This window comes from Diadema antillarum, unplaced genomic scaffold (genome assembly GCF_040938485.1).
Source record: "Diadema antillarum isolate AM-2024a unplaced genomic scaffold, OU_Dant_1.0 seq00001822_RagTag, whole genome shotgun sequence".
NCBI classification, from domain to species: Eukaryota; Metazoa; Echinodermata; class Echinoidea; order Diadematoida; family Diadematidae; genus Diadema; species Diadema antillarum.
The window spans coordinates 30,278-42,963 of NW_027272496.1; the positions used below are offsets into that span (position 1 = coordinate 30,278).

A 12,686-nucleotide genomic window follows, 5' to 3' on the forward strand; every position below is an offset into this window, starting at 1 on the left:
ACTATTTTCTATTCGTCAACTCTTGATGTATCCTATAACGGAAGGGTCCATTAGTTTTATTTCACATAGATGACGGCACACTGCAAAAAGATCGGTGTTAAATTTAACACCACTGTGTTAATTCTAATAACAAAACCAGTGTCAGCACAGGACCACACCGACATGTGTAGAAAGTATGTTGTGATGGTGTTGAATAGCGTTCGCCGGACACCTCGTGGTGTTAAGTTGACACTGTTGCTGGTGATATTTTGACACTGCGCTAGTGTTGATTTAACAATGACACTGTACGGTGTTGATTTTACATTACCGGTGTTGATTTCAATGGTGTAACACCCGCCCAGTGCGAATGGGATACCACACCCTCCGGTGTTACTGTGGTGTAAAAATATTCACCATTGTTTTCAAAAATCAAGTACTTTATAGGGAAGTTTTTGTTCGTCATACTAAAGTTCTTCAAAATCAACAAGAAGAACAGGAACTAATTGCCTATTAAAAAGTTATACATTTTGAAGTGACTCCTGTGTGTTAATGTAAACCACAAATGAGCACCAGGTATTTAAAACCAGCTCGGTTTTTCATAATACCATATCAAACACCCGATTTTTGTGCAGTGCAGTAGCATGTATGGTTGAGTTGCTGCACGTTACCAACGGATACAGGAATAATGCAGATCGGCAAATTGCAGCTACAACTCTAATCAGTCCTTCTATGAGGTACGTGAACAAAGCCTTCATTATTGCCGAACGCTATTACCGCTTTGCTTGTAATAGCGTTTACAAAAAAGAAAATAAGAATAATTTGAATTAGTAATCGCTGCATTCCATCATTTCATAACTATCTTTGTTAACAGAAATGCAGCATCCCCAGATTTTCGCACGGAATTGACTTTCAGCCGGATATTATGTGCACATTCAATTTTTACAAACAATAATGTTTCAACCTCGTCTCCTACGTCAGTCGCGCATGGTTGTATATAACGATCCATCAATCCGATTAATGAAATACGAGCCACTCTCGTCTCCGTGGTAACAAACAACTTGCTCGGCCTTCTTTCGGCATTATCCTTGTGTTAACCGCACCGTTATAAGCATAAGAAAAAAGCAGGTTCTTTATTCGTCTAAAGGCGTCATATATACCTCTATAGCTTTTAATGTCGTATACCTCTATAGCTTTTAGTTATCATCAACAATGACTAGAAAATGATTCTGGATAAGGGACTTTTGTGTTCCTCTAAAAATTGGAATTTAGATTACATTTACATGAAGCAAAACATTGCATTCTCGAGCGTAAAGAAAAGGATCTTTTATTGATAATCAATTTGATCTGTGCAGGGAGAGAAAGAGACGTACTGAAAAAGAGAATTTATTGAAACAGAGACAAAGAAATCATAACAATGAATCACTGATGATTGTGTAATAGAATACGGTATGAATTAAAACAAAAATAGTTTAGTTTTTGCTAATAACAACCATTATCATCATTATTCTTATCATCATCATTTCATTATCATAGTATCAGTAGTATAGCATCGTAGAGAAGTAGAAGCATACTTATTATAGTATATAGTCCCTTAGTATGAAGGTGACAGAAAGGGAATTCTATAATATATGAAAATATATTGACTGTTGTAACTTATTCATGAGACGACCCATTTTCCGCTTAAATTGCTGAGTTAGGTAATGAATTTCGTCGCCGGCTGCATCACTCATTGTTATCACTCCTGTGATATTCATCGTTAAACTGATTCATAATACATAAAGTGAGGTATTGGGTAATCCGCATTAAAATGTTCAGTAGTGGTCGGGCAAAGATTGTCTTTATTCGTCAACCCCCAACGAAAGGTCATCACCATTGCAACCTGTTGTCAATAAATCATAAACCAAGTGATTGAGAGCGTCATGTGTATAGAAAACCAACCACAAATTGATTTGAAGTCCTCCGTTGATCGAAGTAGCATGGCTACTTACATAGTCATCCAATCGACATGTCAAACTACTGCACTACAATAATAACTCACGATACATGCAAACACACACAAGGTTATTATACGCGTCTACAAAACCTCAGTATTGATATACAGATAATATAGGCATAGTGTTTACGTGTCTGTGTGTCTGTCTCTGTGATTGTTTTTACGGAGTCACCATGTTGTGCTTAAACAAAGGAGGGTTGTGATACCCCCTGGCTTAAACAATGCCCCAAATTATTCCACTCCCTCGTTTTTATCATTCATTTTCAAACATACATACAGTTTGGGGACCTGAAAGTAAAGAAGATTAATTGTTTTCATCGACATTTGGGATTCAACATTGTGTAACAGAATTAGCGTGTCAAATATCAAAGGTTCCCTAGTCTATTTCTGTGACAATTTCATTGTTAAAAAAACCGACTAAATGACAATGACACATGTGCATCGTGGTCTTTATTACCAGCAAACCCATCTTTTCATCAATGATATTCAGTTACAAATCAGTCATCAAAATTATATGGAATAATATATCCCTTTGTTCATATTTCTATCCACGGGTTATTTGTCGCCACCTATCAATCATATCCATTGCTTTTCTCTTATCTCTGCATAGTTGTTGTCTCCCTATCTATTTTTTTTTTAAATTCCAATTCGAAGCTTTTGTCGATGGCATGTACGTGATGAAGCGCAATATTCCATGTTCCGCGATATAGGTGCGGCTTATACAGTTTCACACAGCTGGAGTGATTACCCTAGTTTCAGAAGTTATCGTACAGACATCTACACACCGTCACAATTGATATTAGATGATGGCATATAGAACCAATGTACTGATCAGTATATAGAGTCCAGGGGTTAGCTCGAATTACGTGCATTTTGTGCAATCATGGCCATCTTTTGTGCATCTCATGATTAAATTCGTTGGGCGACTATACAGTCTAATCACTTTTCTTGTTGTGCATTCGCGTAATCGTGTTAATTAGTTCGTCAAATTCTGTGTCTGACAGGCAGGCGTGGCTACGTGAGCGAAGATGGAATCTATTCTTTCTTTGACTCGGTCTCTCCCAGACATGAGACTGTTAACAATCATTCCTTGATGCTGCCAATATACATTTTTTATCATCTGCATAATGTTGTGCTGTTGTTGCTCGTCGAACGTGTCTCGTTTCAGAGGGTGAACTTGCTAGTACACTTTGGACAGTAGTCTCAATAGCTTTCCTCTTATTTGAAGGTGTTGCAGAGTCATATAAGACACTATGGTTTTGTCGATTCAACCAATAGCAAGAAGTAAACGAATAAGAGGAATAAATCATTGGCGCGTCTAATATTGTAAACTAGAAAAGTCATTGAAAAACAGAGACAGCAGCAACAAGCAAAAACCCTGATGCCCGCCCTCTTCCGTCTTACACTGTAACAACTAATATCGAAAGATATGTGCGTTTATTTTGAAGAGTTTTATCGCAAAACGAGCTAACTCTATTCTTGTTAAGTTGAGATATTTGTGATTAAAGCTGCTAAAAACAAAGAAAATAATAAGAAAATACAAGATTTTTTAATCATAAGTTCTAGAATATCGCTTGTTATGTCACAAGTGGGGTATTACTGGAAAGGTTTAATTTTGCTCTATCTAATGATGGACTTACTTTGAAATTTTAAAAAATGGCGCTTATCACATTTTGCAATAAAACTCCTCAATTGTTATAATAAAAAAAAACCCAAGGGCTTGAAATTGACCACAAACCTGTTTAACAATAATATGTTAACTTTTTCTTTAAAACGTAAATATATCTACACTGTAAGATACACAGACATACTCTCACACTAAATAAACGCCCACAAACCACTAACTCCAAATCTCATAAATGTATGCAATTTTGCTACATTTTGAATTAAAAAAAAAGAAAATCAGTCCATAGTCATATCAGCTGGAATTTTGGTTTCGAAACTTGTATAGTGCATTTTACATGTTATTGGGTGACTGCTTGCGGTTTTGATTGAAAAAAAATGCAGTCTAACATCATGTGTTATTCTAATTTCTAACTGCAATAATTATCATGGAGCGGGGAACGCTATTAGCAAAACGCATTAAGCAGTCTCTTTTGTTAGCTTCCTGTTACACTCCCTCTTCATTTCAATCCAATCATATTTCATCATTCCAGTGTTTATTATGGGGTAATGCCAGTGATACACTTCTATTGAAGTATTCGTACATATTGTATCTATGAACACTATAGTATACTCCTGAAAAGAAATTGGACACGAAACCACAATAGATTACAAAAAGAATCCCCAAAACAACAACGACAATACGAGAAATTAAGGGCAAAGGCAAGATAACTCTATCATTTCCTTCCCTCACTGAATTAAAGTAGGTAAACAGAAAATTCATCTTGCTTATTGTTATATCTGACAGCTTTGATTTCAAACCGGCTGCCAAGTCAAGCTCCTGTGCCGTTTTATTTGCAAAATCATGTGCGTGGTTTTTAGCAAACATGTTTAGGTAATGGGTATTTAAAAAACCAACAACAAGCAAATTGTATTCAATGATGACCTATAAACGCTTTTTTCCCTTTTTCCTCTCCGTGACGTAAGTGCTACTATAGAGTTTAATCAAGCACTATGGATAACATTACAGTGCTCCATACTACCATTGTGCTTTCATTACAGATGGCGCATCATGCATTTATGTCACCGTTGCGTTTGTTAATTCTCTTCCATCTGCATCATTCGATTTACTGGTATTTTTCACACAAAAAAAAATTAAAATTGCTGATTAGTTCTTAAACATGCCATTGACGTAACGGTTGGAGTTATTATACTGCTGTGTTGTGGTAATACCACAGAACTAGAGTTCTGTGGGTAATACGGCAGGCCAGCTGCGGCAGGCGGTGTCCCGCCCTCTTGTGACTAGATATAGACAGCTTGTTACTATGGAAACGCCAGACACCTGTGTAAACCGATAGCAGCAGTGAATACTTTCGTCCCACAATATAATGATAAAAAATAATAGTATGCAACAAAGTTGACATTATCGATGATGTAGTGATTCATCTTTTACATAATGTATGCTAGATGCTCTATAAAACTTCAATCATAACATCATTTAAGCCATTATTTGTTGAACAAAGAAATGAAGCAGCCGCTGCTGCACCATCTTACACTTGCGTGACGCGCGTCAATTACTCAGTACACAAAACAGTACAAGAGAACGCTGCTTGTTTGCATACCGTACCGCACTGTTACACGAATACGTGTATGCCATTGCTGCATGCACGGAAAGTATGTGCGGTTGCTAATGCACGGCCTGTGGGATTCTCTTCTCACGTTATCGTTAGACGTGCTCGAATGTTAGCATGTGTCAAGGTTTGTCAATATTGTGTCTTTAGATCCGCAATCTGATTATCAATCCAGCGGTTTGAAGTGCGCTGTTTCGACGTACTATTGTATTCCCATTAGGTTCTTTGCTTTGGGTTGTGATAAGACTTAAATAGTGACACCTTAAGATATGACCGATGATGGGTCTGCACCCGCCGGCGTTGCCGGCATGCCTCTCGGCAAAACGTCGGTGACACGGCAAGGGCATTCTGCGGGAACTATCCTGACCAACCGGTCAAGAAATATGCCGATCATCACTCCACTGAAAGACCGAAAGTCAGTAACGGCCCCCTCACTGAACAGAGGAACAAGATGGATGCACAGAACAACTCTAACAATGGAAAGAAACCCTGCAGATCCTGATTTCAACACATCGACCAAAGAGGTGAGTTTCTTTTAGCACCCAACAAAAGGGCACAACTCAATCGACAGGTAGCACTCTATTGTCTCTAACGTCGTGTAAGAAGAATTTCCTACTCTACTTTAATAGAAATCTATCTATAAATCTGTAGACATGCAGCGCCTAACAGTTAGAGATGATAAAGCTGAAAAGACGTCCAAGTTGTCTCAACACCAATAGGCAGATCTAGAGACGGTTTATTACATACTTAACGGTAATTGTGTTCCACTGGCTAGATTTCAGTGGTCTTTACTGACTTTGCACAAGATGATGGTACCCGTGGACCACAGATGCAGGATCTAGAAATCATTCATAGTTTCATTGGAGTCTCCTGCTTTTTACGGTTTTAGAAAGGTCCTGTCACAATTCTACAAAAAGGAGACATCTGCATAGACTAAGGACTAGTTAAAATGTACTTTGTTCATTTCTGGTAGGTGCTGAGATACATTGATTGTCATGATTTATCACTGCTTATCTATCCAGTATACCCTAATTGATATGGCAACCAACAATGTTTCATAAGAGTAATGTATGTACTTTGTAGCCTATACATTGTACATAACTTCCCTTCTGAAATTATTCAGGTTTGCTTTTTTTTCTCAAGTACAAACTTGATGTAGACTAAAGTGTGCTAATGACTGTTTGTAGTGTTTGTTTTGTTTTTTGTTTGTTTTTTGTATTCATCAGGCATACAGTGGAAGCAAGAATCTTTCTGGTGCACAACGCCCCGCTCCATATCCAACCCTCCACACATCTCACTTTGACATCGGCACCAACAGACGACTTCATCACAAAACACATTACAAGATGCAGTTCCCACAGCATGACTATGAACACGTAAGTGCTTCTGATTGTGTCAGTATTGTCAATCCTAAGTTTCGTTCATGAATATTCAAACATACTTCAACAGTTGATCTTAGAAATATACTATTGTTTGTTTGTTTGTTTGTTTGTTTGGTTAATAAACATCTACAGTGGGACCTGTTGTTCCTCCCAGACTTGGCATGACGTTATATGATACAAAGCACTGTGATAGTAGGTGGCAGTAACATAAAATGTTATCAACAACATTCAATATGTCATAAACATCAAAGAGTACACATTTTAATTTCATTGGCACAAGAATTTTACTGCAGCAAGCGGATAAGGGCACCTTGTGCATTCATTAGAGCCAAAACAGTTTTTGCAGTTTTAAAGAAATATTTTATCTTTCTTGAAGGCATTCCGATCACTCAAATTCAATAAACAAACCAAAGCACTTTGATAATATGAAAGCAAAGCAAACATTAAATGCTATGTCAACACACCACAACCAACCATGATGGATAATGTCAAAGCACTTACTTTTGCCGAAATGAAAACACCAATGACTAATGCCTGACATGTACATAATGGTTCTTTGATGATTATTCTGGCCATCTGCGAGATCAAACCAATGATGGAAAAGATTTACACTCATGATCTTCCTTACAGCACTCTAAGATTTTAGAAACTTGTAGTGTACCCTTGAACCGTACATATTGTACATAGCATTGCCACTAAATCACGTGTCACATTGTCAGTTTTTCCCGGTTTCCATCACACAGTTGAATTTTTGATCATGTTCAGTTTATACACTGGTATGTCAACCAGACATGTCACCACAGATTATCTTTGGTACCCAGGTACAGCTCAAAGAATTGAGGGTATCGCCAATACGTAGGTGCCATGCGCAGAGCAGCGTTTTAGATGCATTATGGCAGTGGCGGATCTACGGGGGGGGGGGGGGGGGGTTTAGGGGGTTTAAACCCCCCCCCCCCCCCCCCCCTTGGGCTGCCCAGCAAAAAATATAATGTGCATAGGAAAACGCCACCATAATGTCCAGACGCATACAATATGCTCCTGTAGCACTCTGTCTCAGGCTCATCCTCGGGCAATATAGGTTTAACCCCCCCCCCCCCCCCACACTACCAAGTGAACATGTGTTCATTTTTCTTGCACATCACTGTGATGCGCACAGAAAAACGCCATCACGTATCTAGACCCATTTATGATGCAGTGCGCGGCGCAAGCATGTAGCACTGATGACGGTGCGCGGTATTGCATCGGATGCATGCAGTGCGCGCGCGTATTGTATTGATGCAGTGTACGTATTGCACATTACATACATGCCGGCCTAGCGCTATCGCCTATCGGGCGGCCGCCCCCCCCCCCCCCCCCCAATCCAAAAAGTAGGGGGGCAAAACGCATTTTTGCCCCCCAAAAAAGCCCCCCCCCCCAAAAAAAAAAATAATAATAATGATAATAAATATAAATGAATAAACAAAGAAAATAAAATAAATATGTATATGTGACCCGCTACAACAAAATGATCCTAAAGTCGGGCGAGGTCGATTATTTGAAAATTGCATGACACAATTCCCTAATCTTTCTGCTTTAAATCGATATATAACACATCTTATAAAAATAATCGGCTGCGGAGATATCGATGTTTAAAAGAGAGCATGTCAAGACGTCTGGGAAATCACAGTTTCGAGAAAAGCGCCCTAAAAGTTCTCCTTGCGACGCAATCACGATCACGGGACACGCAGTCAGTATTCACCTCCGGACAATAGAAGGTAAGCCCTAGCAACCCCCGAAATGCTCATTCAAAAACACAGCGTCGGCGGTCTCCTCACCGACCAATCAGTGACCAGGATGCCAGGAGAAGCGGCTGGGCCGGCTGGGCATACCGCACCCCGCCAGCGCGCACCAGTCGACTGGGCAGTGTGCGAGCTTCACGCTTCGGTTAGCGGCAAGTGGCAAACTGACCAATGAGATCACGCTGGTCGTTGTTAGGGGCGGAGCCTTTGTGTGGCGCTCAATCCAAATGTTCGAACCAGTTTCTGCTTCGTTGAAACGCCAAAAAACATGGCCAAGAAAAACGCTATTTTTTGGTCTTTCCTTTCATCATTTTGCTTCAAAATTTCGATAGATGATAGAAGACATGTCAGACTCTAATGATATGTCAAATTCAGAAAATCGTAAGTTTTGACCAATTTTGATGCTCTGACTTCAAACTCGATTTTCACGGCTTCGACCGTGCGCGACTTTAGGACCATTTTGTTGTAGCGGGTCACATATATATGAATAAAAGGGAAAAAATATGGCTACAAACGGCAGCTTTTGGACTGTAAAATGTCAAAATTTTCAAGCTCGCTCGCTTCGCTCGCTCGCATCCAGCAGTTGAGCCCGGTGCGCCTCCCCCTTAATTTCTAAAGCGAAAAACATAGCTACGACGGCAGTTGTTGGACCCTAGAATGTCAAAATTTTCAAGCTCGCTCGCATTGAATCGTTATGCCACTCTCCTAATGTTGCTGCCAGTAATTGCCAGCAGTTGCGCCCGATGCCCCCCTTAATTTCCAAAGCGAAAGGTATAGTTACAAACGGGAGTTTTGGGACTGTAACATGTCAAAATTTTCAAGCTCCATCGCTTCGCTCGCTCGCATTGAATCGTTATGCCACTCTCGTAACGTTGCTGCCAGTAATTGCCAGCAGTTGCGCCCGATGCCCCCCTTAATTTCCAAAGCGAAAGATATAGCTACAAACGGGAGTTTTGGGACTGTAACATGTCAAAATTTTCAAGCTCGCTTGCTTCACTCGCTCGCATTGAATCGTTATGCCACTCTCCTAACGTTACTGCCAGTAATTGCCAGCAGTTTCGCCCGATGCCCCCCCCCCCCCCACTTAATTTCCAAAGCGAAAGATATAGCTACAAACGGGAGTTTTTGGACTGTAAAATGTCAAAATTCTCAAGCTCGCTCGCTTTGCTCGCTCGCATTGAATCGTTATGCCATTCTCCTAATGTTAAAAAAAAAAAAATCGGCGCGACGCCACGCGGCTCCACGCGGCTCACAGACATCGCCTTGTGGACGATGCTCTGCATCGCCATTGGGACATCACAAACCCAGGGACCGCGGAGCCAGGGTCGGCAAAAAAGGTAAAAAATAGAGCATGCAAGTATGCTTAAAATCGCAAGCTGGCAACCCCAAAAATGAAAAATCTCCCTACTGTGGGAGGGGGGATACCCCCCTCCCACACCCTCCCCCCTCGCTCGCTTCGCTCGCTCGGGCTTGGTCGCTACGCTCCCTCGCAATACCCAGCTCAGCCCCTCAAACCCCCCCCCCCCCCCCTTGGAAAAAAGCTAGATCCGCCCCTGTATGGGATAGCTCATGTGGCAAACTAGCCCCGGTTTGGGCTGCACATGCACTTACAACACGCTCTGTCTTTATAAAGAGGTTTTTTTTTTTGAAGATTTCTTCGCTTTCCATCATGTGACCAGCACATTGAAGCCTTGCAGTAGTGAACCATGACTCTAGTGACTGCAAATCAGTAAAGCTTAGACACTTTCAACTCTTTTAAGCTGAATTATAGCCAAGAAAGAAAGGGCTAACAACGGAAAAGCAGACAAAGAACTCCATTGAATTGTTTGGGAACTGCGACTCGCGTTAGACAACCGGAAGCGAACAATGGACCGAGGAATCCCACAGTGCACCTGTGACAGAGCTCTTTAGCGTGCGCAGGAGTTTTTTACGTCATTGGCGATAGCAAGAATTGTGTGGTTTTTTTTTTTTTCATCAAGCTTACCAATGGCTGCACTCTGTACATTCTATGTCTTCAGTTGTTGAGTGATGTTGTATTGGTTTATTTTTCAGTGTATGTACTTGGTCTCACTTTGCCCATGTTATTTTATGTTTGTGCAGCCAAACAAGCTCCATTACCAGTCTATAGCCAACTGGACTCGCAATGTGGTGGGCACAGATATGCAGGAGGCGCTCAGTAGGCAAGGTCACAAGCAGGACTACTGGAGCTCATATGCAAACGTTCACAACAGGCTGGGACTACGCCGCGGTGAGGGAGTTCCCCATGCTAGATCAGCTGCACCCACCTATAACATACTCACAGGTTGGTCATAGGCTGTAGATCTGGCAGCCCTTCATCAAAAGTGTTCTTTGTTTGCTTTTTCATAAACAAATTTCCAAACTTTAAAAAATTATACACAAAGTACAACATAGAGTTATAATGTTCTAGTGTTTGATAGCTACTGTAATTCCCAGTGCACCTGCATCATTTTATAGTCATACCCCCTATCAATCTTGCAGTAGAATACATTTCATGTATCTCAATTTACAGTCATAGTAGCAATTTCATGAGGTCTTAATTAGACCAAGACAGATTATACAAGTTATTTGACCTAAACACATACTCTCAGCTATGAAGTATAAGATATACATTTGTTGTTGTTGTTGTTATGTCAGGGATGTACTGATTTCATGGCTTTTGAAAGTGATTCATCTACTTTTTTTCTTCATGTACAGATACGTATGTATCTTATCATTCATGCAATCTTGTACTCCATTTTTTTTCTATAGATGCATTGTTTATAGGTAGGCATCACTTTACATTACCTTATTATTTGCAACAGGTCAAGAAACTGGAGCGAATTTGGATCGGGACCATCATCTTATCTCTGGCAACAGAGTTCTCAACAAAGTACGCCTCAACCCAGAGCAGAGCCTCATTCTACAATGACAGCATCCACAACAGCCTCACCCCTGTGTGCCAGTATGCTACAGGCCACAAATAACACTCAGGCTATGACATGGACATCCCTGGTACTGAAATGAATGTGACCTTCAATTATGTAGGTCTTGGGTTATGGAGAGTGAAAGATGCACTGTGTGGCCTCGATTGATTAAAGAGAATATAACCATAAGAAAAGAGATATACAAGCACATGCTTTCAGAGATGACTTTTTGTTATGTGCTGAAGATGCTTTTTAGTGCAAATTAGCATTCTGGACCCTACCATTCTAAATGTGTTACATTCAGATTTTCACAAATTGCTAGTGATCAAGTATATCAACTATAATGAAAAGTCTAAACAGTTGTGAACAATAGTGGCTGTAACTTGGGTAGTTGTAATTATGATAAGCTGAAGATGGATGTAAAATGGGATTGTGGTGCTTCTGAATTGTATCAATTCGATTAGTATTTCTGTAATAATTTGCTGTTGGCTTTCCTGGATGCTGATGGTTACATACGTATATATAAACATTATATATCTATGTACTCTAAGTATTAACTTTAACTCCATCCATGTCAGAAAAATTGATTTATTCAAATTCAGCATTTTTCACAAGTTCTCATCACATGCCCAACAATTTACATCACAATGTGTGTTTTGTCAAATACATAAAATCTCACTATTTCCATCATAACTATGCAATGCCTGAAGATATTTTCTTGAAACTTAGCGTATACATGTATTACCCAATTAAGATTCTCTGGTGAATGTTTGGGTCATGAGGTCAAAGTTCAAAGGTCAAAAGGTCAAGTAAAAATATTAAAACTTCACCTTTTTTCTCTGTACCTTGGAAATTGTTCAAGGTCTCTTCATGGAACATAGTATATATACATGTACTGACTGGCAGTGATTATCTAGAGAATTTAGGGTTCATGGAGTCAAAGGTCAGGGGTCAAAGGTCAAGGGCAACACTTAAAATTTTACTAAATATTTCCCTCATGTTTGTGCAATGCCAGCAGGATATATTTTTTTTTTTACACTAGGTGTATGCATGTTTAACCTAATAGAGATTCTCTGGAAAGTTTTTTTTTTTTCTTTTGTTTTTTCCTCAAAGGTCAAAAGGTCAAAGATCAAGTGAAAGTGCTGAACTAAGTTTTTCTTTTTTTATGGTTATTGGCAGATTTAGTCTTCCATTGCAAATTTACAGAGAAGCAAGGTGCTCTGTACAATCTGGTTTCTTCCTCGAAATCAAACAATCTAGTCAGTATTAATCTGGAGCAAGTGTTTGAGAAATACTGGTATCAACTTTCAATGGCTGAACCACAATCAGTAAAAATGAGGCTGCGCATATCCTAACTTTGCACTATCTTATCGTATATTGTAGAAGGTCGAATTTGG

At 39.8% G+C, this 12,686-nt stretch overlaps 1 protein-coding gene across 1 annotated transcript; it reads left to right on the forward strand.

Moving 5' to 3' along the window:
- The first annotated feature begins 5,474 nt into the window (after positions 1–5,474).
- Positions 5,475–11,294, forward strand: LOC139712562 (uncharacterized). Its single transcript, XM_071624371.1, has 4 exons — positions 5,475–5,729; positions 6,432–6,581; positions 10,466–10,667; positions 11,188–11,294. Exons 1-4 carry the CDS (start codon positions 5,475–5,477, stop codon positions 11,292–11,294), a joined length of 714 nt encoding a protein of 237 aa, XP_071480472.1.
- The last annotated feature ends 1,392 nt before the right edge of the window (positions 11,295–12,686 follow it).

Coding starts and splice junctions, on each gene's coding strand:
- LOC139712562 (XM_071624371.1), top strand. CDS start 5,475: ATGACCGATGATGGGTCTGCACCCGCCGGCGTTGCCGGCATGCCTCTC. Junction 6,582..10,465: donor CACAGCATGACTATGAACAC/GTAAGTGCTTCT, acceptor ATGTTTGTGCAG/CCAAACAAGCTCCATTACCA. Junction 10,668..11,187: donor CACCTATAACATACTCACAG/GTTGGTCATAGG, acceptor TATTTGCAACAG/GTCAAGAAACTGGAGCGAAT.